Source organism: Carcharhinus amblyrhynchos, chromosome 17 (genome assembly GCF_965287045.1).
Source record: "Carcharhinus amblyrhynchos chromosome 17, sCarAmb.v2.hapA, whole genome shotgun sequence".
NCBI classification, from domain to species: Eukaryota; Metazoa; Chordata; class Chondrichthyes; order Carcharhiniformes; family Carcharhinidae; genus Carcharhinus; species Carcharhinus amblyrhynchos.
Genome location: NC_137340.1, coordinates 17,604,524 through 17,626,105, shown reverse-complemented (window position 1 = coordinate 17,626,105; position 21,582 = coordinate 17,604,524). Strand labels below are relative to the sequence as shown.

The 21,582-nt window shown below is 43.4% G+C and overlaps 1 protein-coding gene across 1 annotated transcript in view; it reads left to right on the top strand.

Moving 5' to 3' along the window:
* blnk (B cell linker) overlaps window positions 1-21,582 on the top strand; it is a 202,671-nt gene that overhangs the window by 124,435 nt on the left and 56,654 nt on the right. The window contains exons 8-10 of the mRNA XM_080205586.1: window positions 8,086-8,254; window positions 12,165-12,307; window positions 16,700-16,790. Of these exons, the coding sequence (XP_080061712.1) occupies window positions 8,086-8,254; window positions 12,165-12,307; window positions 16,700-16,790 (403 nt within the window). The remainder of the gene's footprint in view (window positions 1-8,085; window positions 8,255-12,164; window positions 12,308-16,699; window positions 16,791-21,582) is intronic.

The following is a 21,582-nucleotide window of genomic DNA, read 5'->3' as shown; positions in this document are numbered from 1 at the left end:
ACAATGAGGCAACCGAGCGTTCACAAGATCCAGTGATTACTTGGAGGCAGCCCACAAACCACTAGCCCTTCACATTCATTGCCTAACTGATGCTGTTCTCTCCATGAAGCAAACTTGCATACTGCCTTCTGTGACTCTGCCAGAATGTCACAGTCACACAGCAACCAGGCAACATGGGTTTTGGGCCCCATTATATAAGGCAGGATGTGCTGGTCTTGGAAAGGCTCCAGAGGAAGTTCACAAGAATGATCCCTGGAATGAAGAGCTTGTCATGTGAGGAACGGTTGTGGGCTCTGGGTCTGTGCTTGTTGGAATTAGAAGGATGAGGGGGGATCTTATTGAAACTCTCAGGATACTGCAAGGCTTGAATAGAGTGGATATGGAGAGGATGTTTCCACTAGTAGGAAAAACTAGAACCAGAGGAGGAATTTCTTCAGCCAGTCTGTGGAACTCTTTGCCGCAGAAGGCTGTGGAAGCTAGGTCATTGAGTGTCTTTAAGACAGAGACAGATAGGTTTTTGATTAATAAGGGGATTAGGGATTATGGAGGAAAGGCAGGATAATGGGGTGAGAAAAACATCAGCCATGATTGGAAGGCCGAGTGGTCTAATCCTGCTCACGATCTTATGCCAATCGCACAATTCACAAATCTAGATCTCAGATACTCATGGACAAAGTCAGCTACAGGAGGAACAGGAGGGTCTGCAAGCGCTCACTCTCATCAACTCCTTTTGTGCCTCATACAGGTCCCAGCAGCCTCCAGCCACCCCTCTGAGGAATCCCTCGGACGGCTGCAGAAGGAGAAGTTGTCCCAACAGACTAGCACACTATCTACCAGCACGAACGCTCGCACCTCAGTGGGTCCATGCTTGCAGTTAGAATACTTAGAATATTCAAGTCTAGAAGAGAAAGTGTGCGCTGCAGAGGCATCTGAGGACAGTCCCTGTCAGACAGGGAGGATAATCACAGTGATTGTCTGCTGGGCAATGAGGAAGGGCCTCGAGTCATAGTTCGGGACTCAGCACTTGGAGCAACAGGAGCAGATGTGTGGCCATCTGTCAGTTTTGTAAAGCTGTCTGGCTCATCCACTGCCATTGGATACCTCGGTGGAATAGATGAGCTCGGCCGTATCCCAAGTGTGTGAGTTTCTCCGATGAAAGAGGAGCTAACCTCATTGACAATCATGTGCAGCAGCATCTGCAGTGCATGCAAAAATTGAGTGATGACCTGCAGAGGATCCATGGTGCTTTACGTAGTGTGGACCAGTCAATACAGAAGCTGAACACAGATTTCAATGGAATGTGTGAAGTGTTCAGCAGCTAGGTCTGGATATTTGAACATGTAGTCCATCGCTGGCTGGAGCATTTGCCACTGTGGCCCAGCAACAAATTCCCTCAGGCAAAAGGAAAAACTATAAAGAATGAGAAAGTGCGAGAAGAGGAGGAATGTCCCACACTGCTCATGGCAACCACTTCAGCCTCTGTATTTCAGGAGAGGCCCCAGAAGGTCCCTCCATGAGAAGGGCAGCCACAATAGTCCATCCACCTCCTCTGAGGCCACAAGGGGGGAATCCTACAGTGTGGAAGGAGTCACTTGTCCCGTTGAGTCTGCACTGACTCTCCAAAAGAGCATCTTACCCAGGTCCACCCCCTCACCCTGTGCATCTACCTTGGCTAATCCACCTAACCCACACATCTTCATATCCTAAGGGATAATTTAGAGTGGCCAATCCACCTAACCTGCACACTTTGGACAGTGAGAGAAAACTGGAGTACCCAGAGGAAATACACGCTGATGCAGGGAGGACATGCAAAGTCTACACTGACAGTGACTCAAGGCTGGAATTGAATCTAAGTCCCTAGCGCTGTGAGGCAGCAGTGTTAACCACTGTGCCGCCATGCAGCACAACATTGCAGTATCTGGGCAGCACACTGCATCAGATAGATCATTGGATCACTGCAGTGGGTTGTTGATGTTGCATGCAAATATTAATGCACTATGTAAATAAATTTACAGTTATGATTGGATGCATTTTCTTTATAACTGTGCTAAACAGCAGCAACGGCATGTAAACAAGACACTGGTTTCTCACAGGTGACAGACTACTGCCTGCAGTCCTCTCTATCTCTGTGATAAGAGCGATTGTAGAGGTTGGACACGCAATTGTCTTTCCTGTGCCAACATAGGTTGGCTCCATTCACAGCCATGTGGCTAGCCCCACAGACCTCTAGGTTAATTACTACGCTAAAATAATTTAAAATTGATAAGAAGTTATTAGGCTGATGTGACTTAACATTGATAAGGTACCAGGATCTGACGCGATATTTAAAAGGATACTGAGGGAAGTGAGGGTGGAAATTGCAGAGCCGCTAGTGATAATTTTCCAGTCTTAGACTTGGGGATGGTGCCAGAGGACTGGAAAATTGCAAATATTACACCCTTGTTCAAAAAAGGGTGTCAAGATAATCCCAGCGACTACAGGGCAATCAGTTTAACTTCAGTGATGGGGAAACTTCTAGAAACAATAACCTGGGACAAAATGAATAGTTAGATGGACAAATGTAGATTAATTAAGGGAAGCAAGCACAGATCTACTAAGAGAAAACTGTCTTGAATTTGTTTAGGTTATTTGATGAGGTAACAGAGATTTAGTGAGGATAATGCTACTGTGCACAGACTTTCAAAAGGCATTTTGTTCAGTGCCACACAAATTTGTGAGCAGAGTTATAGCAGACAATAAAGGGGGCAGTAGCAACATGGATAAGGTAAGAAGTCTCACAACATCAGGTTAAAGTCCAACAGGCTTATTTGGAATTACAAACTTTCGGAGCACTACTCCTTCATCAGGTGAGTGGAGAAGTAAGTTCACAAACACGGCATATATAAGCAAAGACACAATTGCAAGACAATTAAAGATTGGAATGTGAAGAATGGTTGGAATAATCAGGTCAATACAGGTGCAAACAGTGTGCATGAAGAGAGGGATAATGACAGGTTAAGGAGGTGTGAATTGTTTCAGGCCACGAGACAAACACGCTGTTTGTACCTGTGAAGATTTGATTACCTGTAAAGACTCGCATTCCAACCATCCTTCACAACCCAATCTGTCATTATCTTGCAATTGTGTCTTTGTCTATATATGCCGTGTTTGTGAACTAACCTCCCACACACCAGATAAAGGAGTGGCGCTCCGAAAGCTCATGAGTCCAAATAAATCTGTTGGACTTTAACCTGGTTTTGTGAAACTTCTTACTGTGCCCACCCCAGTCCAATGTCTGCATCTCAATATCATAACATGGGTATGAACTTGGCTGAGTGACACCAGTCAGAGACTGGAGTTCTCCAGGGGTCAGTGTTGGAACCTTTGCTTTTGCTAGTATATTACTTTGATTAATTTCAAAATTTGCATGTGATACAAAACTTAGGAACATTGTAAACCATGAGGAGGATAGTGTAAAACTTCAAAAGTACATAGGGGAGTTGGAGGAATGGATGAAGTGGCAGATAAATTCAATGTGAAGTAATAGGAAGGACATAGATAATTGAAAATAAAGGGTACAATTCTAAAGGGAGTGCAGGAGCAGTGAAACCTGAGTGCGTATGTGCATAAGTCACTGAAGGTGACAGGACAGTTTGAGAGAGCAGTTAATAAACCTTGCAGTATTCTAAGCTTTACTAATACTAGTGTAGAATAGAAGAGCAATGAGGTTATGTTGAATTTGATTAAGACACTGGTTCAGCCTCAGCTAGGATATTGTGCCCTGTTCTGGGCACCACACTTTAGGAAAGATACAAAGGCATTGGAGAGAGTCCAGAAAAAAATCATGAGAATAGTTCCAAGGATGAGGAACTTCAGTTATGAAGATAGTCCCAACTTCTCCAATCTATTTTCCTTGGAGAAAAGAAAGTTGAGAGGAGATTTGATAGGTTATTCAAAATCATGAGGGGTCTGAACAGAGTAGATAGAGCAAAACTGTTCCCACGTTGCCATCTTCATTATCAACTGGACCACTTCAAGCAGTAACAGACTTTCCCTGCTGAGTCCTCTGACACATACATCCTTTCCCATTCCTCCTCATCCGCTTCCATTGAGGACATTGCACCTTCCTCTCACTCTCTGCTTCTTCAGGGGTCATTCCACTTTGCTGGCCCATGTTGTGCAGTATACAGCAGACCACAATTATTTTGGACACCCTGCCAGGTAAGTATTGCAGGGCTCTGCCCGAGCAGTTCAGGGTGAGCAGGCCAGTGGACTGATTGATGAGGGTTCTTGTCAGGCTATGGCTGTCGTTATAAGGTGGGATTTCAACAGCACTGCTCAGCCGCCATTTTGTTTAATGTCCTACCTCCATTCCCCGCTAATTTGGGATGGGAAAATATTGTGGCTCAATATGATTGGTTGAAGAGACACAGGATGGAACTTTACGGTTCTGTTACAGTGGGGGCAGGGCTTCAAAATGTGGCAAGTATTCAAAAGTCCATTCAATGTGGCCGGACCTGAAATCACGCCAACAGGAGGGGCAATAAAACTGCCCACAGTTACTTGGGCTGCTGTCATGCCACAGCCACCCTGTAGAGGGCACTGTATTGTAATGGGACGCTACACATTGTAAGTTGCCACTCAAAACCCTGGGAAAATTGTGTGTGTGATTATAAGTGTAATGATTGCGAGTGTCCTGCTTCCACTGCTGACCACAAAATCTGGCCAACCTAATGACCTGAAATGCTGCTATTGTAAGTTACTAAGTAAGTGCCTGAAAAAACCCTCCACAGACATTTGTAAAAGTAAACCACAATTCTGAGGATATCTGACCTATACAAGTAGGTGTGAAATGACAGTATTCAAGCTTGGGCTGACAAGTGGCAACTAACATTCATGCCACACAGTGCCAGGCAATGATCATCTCCAACAAAGGAGAATTCAACCATCTCCCCTTGTCATTCAATGGCATTCCTATCACTGAATCCCCCATTATCAAAATCCTGGGGCGTTACTTAGCTTGATTAGCCGTATAAATGCCATGGCTACAAGAGCAGGTCAGAGGCTAGGAACCCTGTACGTAACCTTCTAACCCCCAAAGCTTGTCCACCAACTACAAGTCAGGAGTGTGATGGAATACTACCACTTGCCTGGATGAATGCAGCTCCAACAACACTCAAGAAGCTTGACACCATCCAGGATAAAGCAGCCCGTTCGATTGGCAGGCCTTCCACAGATATTTATCGCCTCCAGCACCGATCAATAGTGTCAGCAATGTGTACCACTTACTTGGTGCACTGCAGAAACTCACCAAGGCTCCTTCAATAGTGCCTTCCAAACCCAAGACCACTACTATCTAGAAAGACAAGGACAACAAATATTTAGGAACACTACCATCTGAAAATTCTCCAAGTCACCTACCGTGCTGACTTAGAAATACATTGTTATTCCTTCACTGTCATTGGGTCAAAATCCTGGAGCTCCCTCCCTAACAACACTACTTACACCACATGGACTGCAGCGGTTCAAGAAGACAGCTCAGCACCACCTTCTTGAGGGCGATTAGGAATGGACAATAAATGGTGTTCTAGCCAGCGATTCCCACATCCCGTAAATAAATTTAAAGTAGAACTGTTTTGAATATAGTATTTCTACTCGTTGAGCATTTCATCAATGAAATGTCATTTCCTGGTTTTCTCATCCAACCTCTGTTGGTTTAGTAACATCACTAATTTCTCTATGGCCTGTGGAGATTCCCAGTCTTTCAGCCTTTCTTTCTGAATATAGAATACCTTGGTACCAGACCATTGTCCTGTTAAAACACATATAAGTTCTAATTGTACTGTACAGTGCAACTAAGTGATGCATTCTTAAGAAAGTCCATTGTCATCTATTTTGGAAAAAAAAACTTTAGCATATTTTATTTTGGAAAAGATTATGCTTTTTCCTAATGGCTGAAAGCAACATTTTTATTTTCCAACAGGATCGCAGTAATAGCACATGAAACCGTATACAAGCGCTTTGCCTTAAGATAAACAACTTGCAACAGCTTAGCACCTTTTTATTATAGTAACATTACCCAAAGTGCTTCAGAATTGAAAAATAATGACAGAAAGTGTTAGCATTGGTGATTGATTGCAGAGTCAAAGAGGTGAGATTTAAAGGAGGGGACCACAGTGTTGGACCAAGACAGCTGAAGGCGTTGCAACTGAAGATGGATTGGAAGGAGAAGAGTAGGGAATGTGCAGGAAGGGTCAGGAGAGGTGATGAACATTCTCCTCATCCAACAAATTGAAGTTACATATAAAAGGAGTGAATTAAAATATTTATGTGAAGAATGACATAGGAGCAATACCACCACAGGGCTTGAAATTAGATTGCAGCTGACATTGCTCATATCAGTAACGGTTAAATGTAAAGTGTCAAATCATTCAAAATTTACATTAATAGTCACAAGTATAAAAGTGTGCTTGGTAGGCTTAAAATCTATCCAGAATGAGTTCTTACTGTCCCTTCTGTCAATGTATGTCACTCATGTGTGGAGAGATGAAAATAAATTCCCTTTTTCAACCCAAGACTATTGAACGGAGGCTTATTCAGTCCAAAAGCAACTCAGATGGGGAAAGGCTACCGAGGCTGTTCCAGATCTTTGAATGGCAATGACAGTGAAACTGTCAACATTTGTCTTATTACTCCACTGAACTTGACAGAAGTGTCTGGAGTCCACAGATGTGCAAAATAACACACAAACCCAGCAAATGCTGTCAGTGATTCTACGCATCTTCAGAAGATGTACTTTTGCTGTCCTCATTCCTCCCCATCCACCAGACTGCAATCGGTCAGAAATCTTTGAACTGAGGAGAATTTCCACACTTGCCTGTTAGTCTCATTCCCATGACAAATATTACCCTGTGTTGAGTGAGATGGAACAATGTTTTAATGGCTTGCTAAGTTCCTAATTACTGATGAGCACCTTCACCAACCCTGGGATGTTAATTTTATGCTTCTGAACTTTGAAATTTCTCCATTATGATTGAATTCCATGTTTTTTACATTTTATAAAGTTTGCTTATCTTTGTTTAACTCTTGGCTTAGTCTAATCATTATCACTTCCATCACTATCTGAAATTTTAACTTAAAAGAAAAGGGATTTGTTTCTTTCAACTTTCTGACGTGCTATCAATATTTGTATTCAATATGATTGACTGCTTACCCTGCTTGCTGACATCAGCACTGCGGTACACTTGGAACTTCCCTTGATTTACTGTCAGGCTTAAACTGGCTTGGGAAAGAGGAATTCTGCATCCCAAGGGAATGGCTTTCTCCAAGGTCAGCAGTAAATAACCAGCTGCAAAATCCTGGCTCGTAAATTACTTACACCCAGCATGAAAATATTGGTGAAACTTACAGACATAGTTAAGATCAAAGGAAAGTAGTGGTTAGGCACAATTAATGCTGTGGCTCCCACTTTAATGCACTTTTTTGGATGGATTGACCTGTAGATGTAATTAGCTGCTCAGAGCAGATACTGCCTACCATGAAAATCACATCTGAAATTTCTGCACTGGTGGAGTTTGTCCTCAAGTCTTAAAATAATAATAATTAGCATGTTACTTACAACAACTGGTGAAATAATGACATTTAGAAAAGAATCATAGAATCCCTATGGTGCAGAAGGAGTCCCTCCAGCCCATCGAGGCTGCACTAACCATCTCACCCAGGTCCTATCTCTGAAACCCACGTTTTAACTCTAATAATCCCCTTGACACTTAGGGGCAATTTAGTATGGCCAATCAACCTAACCCACACAACTTTGGACTGTGGGAGGAAACCAGAGCACCCAGAGGAAACCCATGCAGACACGGGGAGAACGTGCAGACTCCATACAGACAGTCACCCGAGGCTGGAATTGAACCCAGATCCCTGGGGCTGTGAGGCAGCAGCACTAGCCACTCTGCCACCGCATCATGACATTTGATCATGGTGTGACAGTGTTTTGACTGAGTGCTTATTTTTGTTCTGGTTTAAATTAAACAAGACAACTTAGAGTTAAACCAGATATAATAAACTGTTATGCTTTGGTTGAAACATTGTATCTGTTTGCAGGATAACAGTGATTATGAAAACCCAGACGGACATTCTGATGGCTCAGACACTTACGAAGATCCGCGAGATGATGGCGATGATGATGAAAATTATGAGCCGCCCCCGAGTGAAAATAAAAACAAGAAATTAGTTGCTCCAACATTTCATATTTCTAAGGGGGAGTACGCAGGTAACCCATTACTGTTCTGTTTCCAGACTTAATGTGGTGTTTTTCTGTCACTTATTGACTCGATTATTTTGCATGAGCTAAGGATTTAGAATATCTGCTGACTGGGCATTCAATAACCGCGCAGGAATCAGAATGAGTATAAAATCATTCAAAAAGTTAACGCTTCAATTTATCAGGTGAACTTCTCCAGAAATGCTCATTCTTTGAGACTGGTCACTTATAACTAAGATGTGGAGATGCCGGCGTTGGACTCAGGTAAACACAGTAAGAAGTCTCATAACAGCAGGTTAAAGTTCAACAGGTTTATTTGGTAGCCACTAGCCACTAACTTGTAACTAACACATACCACTAACCATGTCATGCTCAGGCATGCTTTGATACTTCAATCACAAATCCACCTAGACCCCTATTTGTATCCTCACCAACTTTCTTAACAAATTTGCCATCAGAAGAATGGAACATCTTCAGTCTTTTAGCAATGCCTTAAATAAAGTTATTCATTCTCTAGTAATCTCCTCTGGATTCTCAATACAGCAACACCCGTGTCCTATGAATAAATAAAATAAAACCTTGACAATATATATGTGTATATAGATATACAGACTAAACTGCATTTTGCAGTGGTTGCCGTTATTGCTAAATTTGACAGTTATAATAGAAACCCAAACTTTCTCATAGAATCCCAATATTTGGCTCTTCGAGTCTGCACTGACAACAATCCAACCCAAGCCCTATCCCTGTAACCCCATGTATTTAACCTCCTAATCCCCCGACACTAAAGGGCAATTTAGCATGGCCAAAGCACCTAACTAGCACATCTTTGGACTGTGGGAGGAAACGGAGCACCTGGAGGAAACCCATGCAGACACAGGGAGGATGTGCAGATTCTGCACAGACAGTGACCCAAGTCAGGAATTGAATCCAGGTCCTTGACGCTGTGAGGCAGCAGTGCGAACCTCTGTGCCATGGTGCCGCCCAAATATTGTGTTTGATTTGTTGCTGCCTGAATAAAGATCTCATTTATTGTGTGAAAGTAACTTTGATCAAATAATTTATAGAGTCCAAACTTGGATATGTGAAATCCATATCCTAAATCAAGGTCTTTATGAAGACTGGGTCCTTAAGAATTGGGCACTAAGGCTTTTAAGCCAAGCACGTTCATGGAAAAACTATAATCTTTCTTTTCCATTTCCTGGTCCAGTTGCTCACTAGTGTTCAGCCCATCACTCAGTGAAAACCCTACTGACTCGCCATCTGCTTCTTCACGAATACAGTGTGTATGGTTGGGCTGATGCTGGGGCAGATGTGACACAAATGACGGAGTTGTTCAAAATGGGACAAGACTTTTCATCTTCATTTATCTTATAGCTGATTTCCTTGTGTGCTGTATGTCAGATTTGGGATCATGGAAGTTGCACTCACTGTCTCTGCCACTTTCCTCCTTAGTTACGGGACTACAGCATGCCCCCACTCCTAGGGGGATTTGCTTTTTTTCTTGTTTTTGATGGAGGAACCTCCATCAAGAGCATCACTGAGTTCTTCCTGCTTTTTTTCATTCATTTGTGGGACATGGGCGTCACTGGCTGGTCAGCATTTATTGTCCATCCCTTAATGGCCTGAAGAAGGTGGTGATGAGCTGCCTTCTTGAATCGCTGCAGTCCATGTGCTGTGGGTTGACCCACAATGCCATTAGGGAGGGAATTCCAGGATTTTGACCCAGCAGCTGTGAAGGAACGGCGATATATTTCCAAATCAGGAGAGAGTAGTTTGGAGGGGAACTTGCAGGTGGTGGTGTTCCCATGTATCTGCTGCCCTTGTCCTTCTAGATGGATGTGGTCGTGTGTTTGGAAGGCGATGTCTAAGGATCTTTGGTGAATTGCTGCAATGCATCTTGTAGATAGTACACACTGCTGCTACTGAGCGTCGGTGGTGAAGGGAGTGGATGTTTGTGGATGTGGTGTCAATCAAGCGAGCTGCTTTGTCCTGGATGGTGTCAAGCTTATTGAGTGTTGTGAGTTGCATCCATCCAGGCAAGTGGGGAGTATTCCATCACACTCCTGACTTATGCCTTGTAGATAGTGGATAGGCTCTGGGGAGTCAGGAGGTGAGTTACTTGCCACAGTATTCCTAGCCTCTGACCTCCTTTTGTAGCCACTGTGTTTATGTGGCGAATCCAGTTGAGTTTCTGGTCAAACGTAACCCCAAGGATGTTGACAATGGAGGGTTCAGTAACGCCATTGAATGTTAAGGGGTAGTTATTAGAATGTCTCTTATTGATGATGGCCATTGCCTGGCATTTGTGTGGCGTGAACATTACCTGCCACTTGTCAGCCCAAGCCTGGATATTGTCCAGATCTTGTTGTGTTTGAACATGGACTGCTTCAGTATCTGAGGAGTCGCAAACGATGCTGAACATTGTGCAATCATCAGCGAACATCCCCACTTCTGATCTTATGATGGAGGGAAGATTATTGATGAAGCAACTGAAGATTGTTGGACCTAGGACACTACCCTGAGGGACTCCTGCAGAGATGTCCTGAAGCTGAGATGACTGACCCTCTACAACCACAACCATCTCCCTATGTATCAGGTGTGACTCCAACCAGCAGAGAATTTGCCCCCGATACCCATTGATTCTAGTTTTGCTAGGGGTCCTTGATGCCACACTCAGTCAAATGTGGCCTTGATGTCAAGGGCTGTCACTCTTGCCTCCCATCTGGAATTCAGCTCTTTTGTCCGTGTTTGAACCAAGGCTGTAATGAGGTCAGGAGCTGAGGGACCCTGGCAAAACCCAAACTGGGCATCACTGAGCAGGTGCTGCTTGATAGCACTGTTGATGACCCCTTCCATCACTTTACTGATGATCAAGAGTAGACTGATTAGGCGGTAATTGGTTGGGTTGGATTTATCCTGTTTTTTGTGTACAGGACATACCTGGGCAGTTTTTCACATTGTTGGATAGATGCCAGTGTTGTAACTGTACCAGAAGAGCTTGGCTAGGGGATTGGCAAGTTCTGGAGCACAAGTCTTCGGTAACATTGCTGGAATGTTATTGGGGCCCATTGCCTTTGCAGTATCCAGTGCCACCAACCATTTCTTGATATCACATGGAGTGAATCGAATTGGCTGGAGACTGGCATCTGAGATGCTGGAGAACCCCTGGAAGAGGCTGAAATGGATCATCCACTTGGCACTTCTAGCTGAAGATTGCTGCGAATATTTCAGCCTTATCTTTTACACTGGTGCGCTGGGCTCCTCCATCAATGGGGATATTTGTAAAGTCTCCTCCTCCGCTGAGTTGTTTAATTGTCTATCACTGTTCATGATTGGATATGGCAGGACTGCAGAGCTTGGAGACCTTTTCACCCACCATCTCCAACAATGCTGCTCCCTTCCCACTCAGTGGTTCAGCTCCCTGCCAAAAAAAATCCACTTAATCAGTTGCAACATGTGAAATACCACAAAATCACCCTCCTTCACAGAGGCAGTCAACCAAAAGGCAGCAGGTTAACCCCTTTCTACACTTCTACAGCAATTGAGGACCTATCCAGGAATCTTGTTAGCAAGTGTCTGATGATGACGGGTGAATACTTCATCATTAAACTATGAGTGAAGGAGAATCCAGCTTGCTGCATCACAGCAACATTTTACCATTATTTTAGTTCCTCCTGAATCATTTTAATTTTGTATGTGAGAATATAGAACTCATTGAAAGAACAGCAGAGATAGTTACCCATTAAACAGATTTTAACAGGAATCATTGTGTGTTCTCTGTTAGGGAGAATTAATACATTACAGATTTTTATCTAACAGTAACTGAAAGATCTTTAAGAGCAAGCTGACTAGTTCAGTACAGGGGCAGTGGCTGTTTCCAGATCTGGAAAAGTAAGACTCCTTGTCATTTTCATAGACAACCGACCAGGAACCCGACCAGCAGTCCCTGCAGCAAAGCCACCTCCAATGTTACCACGATCATCGCCAATCCCAAAGCAACGAGTGATGCCTCCACAGCCAAAAGCAGCAGAGAGAATGGGAGAAAAGGAAGATGATGAGGTAAGGTCATAAACAAAAAAAGAAGTTACCTTTTTTAAGTAGATCATAACCCCAAAACTACAAAGCTTCACTAATGGTGAGGAATCCTGCTGTGAAAGATTGTAAGTCAGGATATGGATGCATTAGTGCAACTTGTATAGACTTGGAAGAGTGTGCAGTCCAGGTTCGTAATGAAGCAGACAGGAGGAGAGTGAAGCTGGGCTTAGGATCACTGTGAAGCAGACCGGGAGGAGTGTGAGGCAGGGTCAGGATTACTGTGAAGGAGACCGGGAGGAGTGTGAGGCAGGGTCAGGATCACTGTGAAGCAGATCGGGAGGAGAGTGAGGCAGGGTCAGGATTACTGTGAAGGAGACTGGGAGGAGTGTGAGGCAGGGTTAGGATCACTGTGAAGCAGACCGGGAGGAGTGTGAGGCAGGGTTAGGATCACTGTGAAGCAGACCGGGAGGAGAGTGAAGCTGGGGTTAGGATCAAAGAGCAGTACAGCACATGAACAGACCCTTCAGCCCACTAAGCCTGCACCAATCACATTGTCCTATCTTGACCAGACCAAACACTTGTGTCCCTCTATTCCTCGCCTGTTCATGTGTCCATCCAGATAAGACTTAAATGTCACTAATGTTTCTGTCCCAACCACCTCACTTGGCATTGGATTCCAGGCCCCCATCAGTCTCTGTGTATAAAAAAAACTTTCCTCACACATCTCTACTGAACCTTTCCCTCCCTTACCTTGAACTTGTGCCCCCTTGTAATTGTCATTTCTACCCTGGGGAAAAAGCTTCCAACTGTTCACCTTATCTGTGCTCCTCATAATTTTATAAACTTTTATCAGGTCACCCCTCAGCCTCTGTCTCAGGGAGAACAATCCCAGTTTATTTAATCTCTCCTCATAGCTAATACCCTCCATACCAGGCAACATTTCTGTCCTCCCTCCAAAGCCTCCATATCCTTCTGGTAGTGTGGCGAGCAGAACTGGACGCAGTATTCCAAATGTGGCCTGTTTTATTTAACTGTAACATAATTTGCCAACTTTTATACTCCATGCCCCAGCCAATGAAGGCAAGCATGCCATATGCTTCTTTCACCACCTTTTCCATCTGTGCTGCCACTTTTAAGGATCTGTGGACCTGTACTCCCAGATCTGTCTGAGTGTCTATGCTCCTGATGGTTCTGCCATTTATTTCACAGCTCCCACCTGAATTGGATCTACAAAAATGCATTATCTTGCATTTGTCCAGATTAAATTCCATCTGCCGTTTCTTTGGCCAATTTTCCAGCCTATCTATATCCTGCTGTGTTCTCTGACAATCTCCATCACTATCCGCAACTCCAGCACTTTTAGTATCATTGTAAACTTGCTAATCACACCAGCTATGTTTTCTTCCAAGTCATTTATATATATTACAAACAACCCTTGTTGAGCTGCTGCAATGCATCATATAAATGGTACCCACTGCTGCCAATGTGTCTCAGTGACCAAAGGAGTGAATGTTTCAGGTAGTTGTTAGATTGCCAATCAAGTAACTGCTTTGTCTTTCAGGGGACCAGTACAGGCACGACAGGCAGAATGGCCTCCCTATATGTTTCACCATTCTATGATCAGATGGGATAGCTTTGTTAACAGCATCCACCCAATTATTTCCTGTGCATGACCAGGTGGCCCGATATACTAGATTTAGATTGTTAAATCTACCTTTTCCCACTATATTAAAAAGTTATGGGGTTTTTTTGTGGAAGTCGGTGTCCTTCCAAGCAACCAAAGATTCAGGGTGTTTAATATAAAAGCAGAATAATAGTGCAGTTGCTAGAAAGCTGAAATAAGATTAATTAATTAAACCTTTCAGCTCCGTATGGAGGTTCAGGTCAGAATTTTTAAGTTATCAATCTCTACTGGAAGGGACTGTCTTTGCCTGATGAAAGTTGGTGACCATTTAGAAAGTCAATGGGACTCTCACTGATTCTTTAGCTGGTAGGAGTTCCGCTGAGGTAAATTGGGCTCCGTTCTTGAGGTAGCCCAGGAACTCCACCTGATATGGAAGGCTGGCAGAAGATTTTGCCTTGCTCCACCCACACCCTCTCCATTGGAAAATAGTTCTGTGTTTGAAATGGAATCAATTGCCATGGAATTAGGGTCAAGCTCCCAGTTTAGAGATTCACCAGGATTCTGTCTGGAACTGTGGGCATCAATTTTTTTTGCATCTAACGAACACTAACTACCTTTGTCTTCAAACTTGATCCCTCTTCATTTATTAATGTCTTTAACTTCACCATCTTCTTTGTTTTAAAATACAAAACCCATGTCTACTCTTATTAATGATCCAGTCACTGCCACATTAAACATTTCCTCCTCCTCCCCATGCCTCCAGCCCAACTGACAATTCGAAATCCCCAATATAATTCCATTGTTGCTCCCATATCTGTGAGAAAATTCCTGACATCTCCCTTATAATCCTGAACAGAATGCAAAGATAATGTATTGTACTTGCTATGTATTCTCTGTCTCAGCAAAGAGTGCAGTATCTCTATCCTTCTCTAATTTATTGATACTAATCTGTCTTGTTCCTTCACGCTAGTTGTATCTACATTCTCTGTATTCTCTGTGTAGGAAGTGGAAAATCTACACCTAAGAGGTTGTACATTTGTCAGTTTCTGAGAAACTGCACTGGTCCAATGTGCTCTGACCTAAAATTATTGAACTTTTAAAATCCAAGTTTAGCTTCATCTAAATATCCCTTTCTGACATGTTCTGTGTTCCCTTTCTTAACTTATTTTAACCTCAATGGTGCCTGCCCCATAGATCTTGGATTTACAATTTGAAAAATGCATAACCATGGGATAAACTTTGAGGCATTGTTACGGTTGGAAAAGCAAATAAATTCCTGAAATTCTCTCTGTGTACCCAAACAGACGCCGGAGTGTGGCGATTAGGGAATTTTCACAGTAACTTCATTGCAGTGTTAATGTAAGCCTACTTGTGGCACTAATAAATAAACTCAACTAAACCAAAACTAAGAAATGTGTAAATAAATCTATAAACTAAACTCAAGAAATTGTTGACATATTTGTAAGAATATCAGTACCTTTTTTACATTGTTTTGTTCGAATAAAAGCAGACTTTAAGATGGAAATTATTTATTCAGATCTTGAAAAAGCCTGATTTTCCTTGCACTTTCTTAAAATTGATGGGAGAAGCTTTGAAACAGTTATTTTATATATCACAGTTGGTGGTGCCATGTTTGCATACATCAGAGGATTGTTTAATTCAAAGGATGCTTTGGCGCTGGAGGGATGCAATCATTAAAAGATTGCACTCTGGTGATAGAAAGACTGTGAATGAGTTTTTGTAGCTCTGGTGAACTATTTGAAACAATGGGTGGTTGTAAGAGTTGTATTTGGCGGGAAGGGAACTATAAGCAAAAGTGGTTCTGAACCACTTTAACTGGATAAATAAAGGAAATAAATCCTCTGAGATTTGGAGAAGACATCCTCAGGATTTCTCATTAAAGTCACACACGGCATGTTTTGAACATAAGATTAAGGTACACTATTTTGCATGGTCAGTTAGGGTGTGGTTATTGGTGTGATTGTTTCAGATTATTTTGTTAATTTGCGGGTAATGAAGTAAACTATTAAAGATTTAACTCCCTAGAGTTGTACAAAACTGTTTAAAGGAAACAGGTGGAATTAACCAACAATATTATTGTTCTGAAGTATATATCTGGCATAATCGTTACACTCAAGACTTTAGGGTATGTTAAATGGTTCAGAAAAGGATAGCAACAATTAATATAAATATTAGAATTGTTGAATCATGCAAAGAGGTAAAATAAACTAAACTTCATTAAGAAAATAAAGATTGAGGAGGAAATAGGGGAAATTATATCCCCTGTGTGGTATAAAGACAGTACAATGGTATATGCAGAATAATGGGCTATGATTCTCTCCGTGTCTGCGTGGGTTTCCTCCAGGTTCTCCAGCTTTCTCCCACAGTCCAATGATGTGCGGGTTACCATGCTAAGTTGCCCCTGAGTGTCAGGGGGACTAGCTAGGGTAAATGCATGGGGTTACAGGGATAGGGCCTGGCTGAGATTGTTGTCAATGCAGCCTCGATGGGCTGCTTTTGCATTGTAGGGTTCTATGATTACAAACTTGGAAGGGCCTATGTTAGATTTGAGCATTAAAGAATAAGATGTTTGTACAGCCAACAACTTCTAGAATTGTTCCTGAAGTAAATAACACTCACTTGAAGGGAATTGTCTCAATCATTGAAGCAGCAGCGAACTTGAGTTTGGACCCCCTTGGATTGTAAAAAGATCTTGGAGTGAAGTGATTGTTTATGCTGTGTCCTTGTGTTTCTATTTTCCTATATTGCTGAAATGTTGCCTTTCATTCCAGGATGATTACATCGTTCCTGTGGAAAACAATGAAACTGATGATGCATACATTGACCCGACAGAGAAAAGCGCACCTCCCGCTGTTGTAAAACGTAAGTTCTGAAGCTGTTCTTTGCAGCTGACAAGCTGTCAGCCAATCTGTCTTCAAAAGAAAGCCTGCCCAAGTTCCAATGTGATGGTAGCGTTAGAAAACTGGAACGGAAGCACATTTACAATGGGTGCAATTATTAGACATAAAACAATGGAGCGTGAGTAACAATAACATGCTCATCTAATGCGGAACAGCAGACTGGTACAGGAGGTCTCTCCACACACAGCAAATCTGGTCACAGGCCCTGCTGGGCAAATTCAGCAAAAATATCAGCCACTGGTCGATGTTAATTGCAAAGGGAATGGCATATAAAAGTTGGCTCGTTTTGCTGCAGTCTTGGTGAGATCACATCTGTACAGTTTTGATTTTCTTATTTGAGAAAGGATATAATTGCATTAGGAGCAGTTCAGAGAATGGTCACTGGGACTCTTCGTGGATGAAGGGTTTATCACATGAAGAAAGGTTGCGCCTCTCCCCATTGAAGCTTAGAAGATTTACTGATCTTATTGATCTTTTTAAATGGAGAAAAACTGTGGAAAGCTGCAACACAAAGAGACTTGGAGGTACTTGTACACCAAACACAAGAAGCTAGCACTCATGCAGCAGGTAATGCTTGTAGCCTGTCCCGCTGGCCAGCCTGCAAGTGTAAGGACATGACATAAAAACATAAGAAATAGGAGCAGGAGTACACCATCTAGCCCTTCGAGCCTGCCCCGCCATTCAATAAGATCATGGCTGATCTGTCGTGGCTCAGTTCCACATTCCCGCCCTCTCCCCATAACCCTTAATCCCCTCGCTTATCAAAAACCCATCAACCCGCGTCTTAAAAATATTTAGCGAGGCAGCCTCCACCACTTTAACGGGCAGAGAATTCCAGAGATTCACCACCTTTTGAGTGAAGAAGTTCCTCCTCAACTCCGTTCTAAACCGCCCCCCCTTTATCTTGAGGCTGTGCCCCCTAGTCCTACTGTCCTTTCTGAGCGGGAAGAGTCTCTCCACCTCTATCCTATCCATCCCATTCATCATCTTATACGTCTCAATGAGAATTCCCCTCATTCTTCTAAACTCTAACGAGTACAAGCCTAGTTTATTCAGCCTCTCCTCATAGCTCAACCCCCTCAACTCCGGTATCAGCCTAGTAAACCTCCTCTGCACTCCCTCCAAGGCCAAAATATCCTTGCGTAAGTGCGGCGACCAAAACTGCACACAGTACTCCGGCTGCGGCCTCACCAATGCCCTATACAGCTGCAGCAAGACCTCCCTACTTTTATACTCAATCCCCCTCGCTATGAAGGCTAGCATCCCATTCGCCTTCCTGACCACCTGCTGCACCTGCAAGCTGGGTTTTTGCGACTCATGCACAAGGACCCCGAGGTCCCTCTGCACCGTCACCTGCTGCAGTTTTTCGCCACAACATATCAACATACCAAAGATAGTGCGATGTTGATTTTTAAAATTCAAAACAGACTGTATTTGCATTCTGCATAAAAGCATACCTTTGTATAGATCTATTTAATCAAAACAACCATCAACAACATCAGTCATGTCCCTACAGGGTGTGTGGAGGAAACATTGATTACTCACTTGAGGAATGACAGCATATATGTTGAGGATTCTTGCATTTCTCTGTTGTCCCACATGACCAGCAGCACGAGTATGTTCTTCCTCTTCCCCGGCCAGTTCGAGCACTCGCTCCTTAACATAGGTGAGGGTTCTCAGCTGGGGCATCACTCCAGCTGGCTGTGACTGCAGATGCCAGTTGTAGTTGAGTTTGTCCTGCAGGGAGAGTCTGGTTGTGGGACTATTACATTTAAGATGGTAATGAGGTGTGGCTTGGGGGGAACTGGAGTGTGAGGAGCATAGCAGCTACTGGGGAAACATGGTGATTGTGGGAGGGAGGGGGGAACCTGGTGCCTGGTGTTGGCAAAGGCCAAGGTAACTGAGTGAGAGAAAGGTTTGGGTGTGTGAGGGACATGTGAGGGGGTCCAGTGGGAGACCGCTAGTGGCTCACTTACCCTGGCAGAGCAAGGAATATCATTCGTCTTCTTCCAACGCTGCTGCCCAGCTTCTTCTGGAGTGCGTTTGCACTGACCAGACTACCCACAGCATCCCAGGTGGGCTGGTGACCCTGCTAGAAGGCCAAGCCCTGGAGCGGGGGTAGAGTGTGTCCCATCCCTGCTCCACTCCACCCAGCATCCTGGTGAGTACCCCCTCTATAAAGCATGGTGCTGCCTTCTTGCCTGTCATCCCCTGCAGTGGTTGTGGGACAAATATCGGGGAGCAGTTTATATGGAGCTACTCTGTGCTTACAACAGTTAAGTCATCACGGGGTGGGTGAATCAGAGGGAGCGCTCTGCAGGAGTGGCGTGAAAATGATCATTAATTAGGCATAAGACTCGACCTGAAAACATTGCAGGGCCATGGGCAGAAATTATTCAATTTTTCATGCCGGAATCAACACCTGCCATTTTTGGGTAAGATTTCAGCTTATATTTTCTGAATCCTCTTTTAATGTAGTGGGATTGTTTCCTGACAAATTAATTCTGGAATGATTTTGCCGCCCAAAAACAATGATAAGTGGTTGTTATCTTGAGTGGAATAGATTCCATAATTAGCGTACACACAATGGAATGGAGACAAGATTGGGCCTCCAAAGTAATGGAATTATGAAATGATTTAAGCTGGGCATTGAGCATGGGCAAGGTCACTCGGTACAAATACAAAAATTGTAACTTTTGGTTAGAAACTTAGGGTTAGAAAAATGGGGAGATTTCAACAGTAAGGAAAAAGGGGCAGAAACCCAGGATCTCATTGGATCTCTGATCTCTTTAGGACAGGATTCTCTGATCCCATCCCCACTGCAAGTGAGAACAGGGATTTTAGCATTCCAGCCAAAATTCGGAGAATCCCAGCCACAAGCAAGGATGGAGGTTTTTGGCGTTTAGGTTCCCTGGGGACTTGTGGCCTTTCCTGCCCAACATCACCAGGCTGATAAGACAGAAGAAAGCAATCCATCTCCCGGCATCTGTCCTCAGCTATAATGTACATTTAATGTGCTTAATATAAAGGGTGCCCCAAGAATCTTGTGCTGGGGCCTATACTCTTAACTGGATGGTACGGCGGCAATCTCAGAGATAAAGAGCAGGTCTCAGTTTAAATTAATAAAAACACTAATCCTCAGATCTCTCCAGCCTTCTGTAGGCCATAAAGCCCAGGTTTGGCAGCCAAGCCTACACGTTCATGGCTTCTCAGGTTCTTTGCTATGCTCCAATTTGCTCCCCCTGGTGCTCTGCACAGGGATATTAAAATCAGTTTGGATAGCTGTACCACATTTAATGCGTGCTGGTCCAGCCTGTGATAAAACAAAGGAAGTTAGGATGTATTGAAATAAATAATAATAATAATCCTGCAAATTTTACATCAGTAACATGACCACACATGGAATATTACACACAGTTCTGGTCACAATACAGAGGATATGCTAATTATTGAAACAATATAGAAGAAAGCAACCAGAACAGTTGAGGGATTTGGTTAGAGCAGTAATTGGGCAAATTTGGTATATTCTCACAAAAATGTAATGTTTGCACCACACGAGTGGCAGGCAATGACTGTCTCCAACAAGAGAGAGTCTAACCATTTCCCCTTGCCTTTCAATGACATTACCATTGCTGAATCTGCCATTATCAACATCCTGGGGTTACCATTGGCCAGAAACTGAATTAAACCAGCCGCACAAATAATGTGGCCACTAGAGCAGGTCAGATGCCGGGAATTCTGCAGAGTAATTCACCTTCTGATTCCCCAAAGCCTGCTCACTATTTACAAGGTACAAATCAGGAGCAGGTGAATCAGAGGGAATGTGCTGCCAGAGTGGCATGAAAATGATCGTTAATTAGGCATAAGATTTGGCCTGAAAACATTGCGGAGCCGTGGGTGATAGGATACTCTCCACTTGCCTGGATGAGGGCTGCTCCAACAACACTCAAGCAACTTGGCCACATTTAGGACAAAGCAGCCAGTTTGATTGAAATCCACTTCACCGTTGACGCACAGTGGCAGCAGTGTGTACCATCTACAAGATGCACTGCACCAATTCTCAAAGGCTTCTAAGGCAGCCAAACATATGACCTCTACCACCTAGAAGGACAAGAGGAGCAGATGCATGGGAACACCATCACTTGCAAGTTCCCACCCAAGCCGCTCACTATTCTATATTGACTTTCCTTCACTGCCACTGGGTCAAAATCCTGGAACATCCTCCCCAACAGCACCATAGGTGTTTCTACAACACATGAACTGCAGTGGTTCAAGAAGGCAGCTCATCACCACCTTCTCCAGGGCAATTAGGGATGAGCAATAAATGCTGGCCTAGCCAGTGACACTCACATCTTGGGAGAGAATAAGGAAAAGGTGAGGTGATAGGAGTGATGTTTTAGTATTTTAAAGAGACTAGGTATTGCAGACCATGACAGGTATTTCATAGAACCAGAAGAAACAGCCTACGATTAAAGGGCTGGTTAAACTAAAATACTTGCATAGAAGATACAATGCAGAAAGAGGCCATTCAGCCTGTCAAAATAATGCTTCATACATTTCTCCTTCCATTCCATCTGTATCATCTCTGTCTTATATCACTCTTGTACAAATCTAGTTTCTCAACCTATTTGCTGCAACCACTCTCTAATGTAACGAGTTCCAATCTGTGGAAATGAGATTTTAGTGAGTGTGTGGCCAATCAATGAAATAGGCTCCTCTGAGAGATAGTGAAAGCAGTTGGTATTGATTCATCA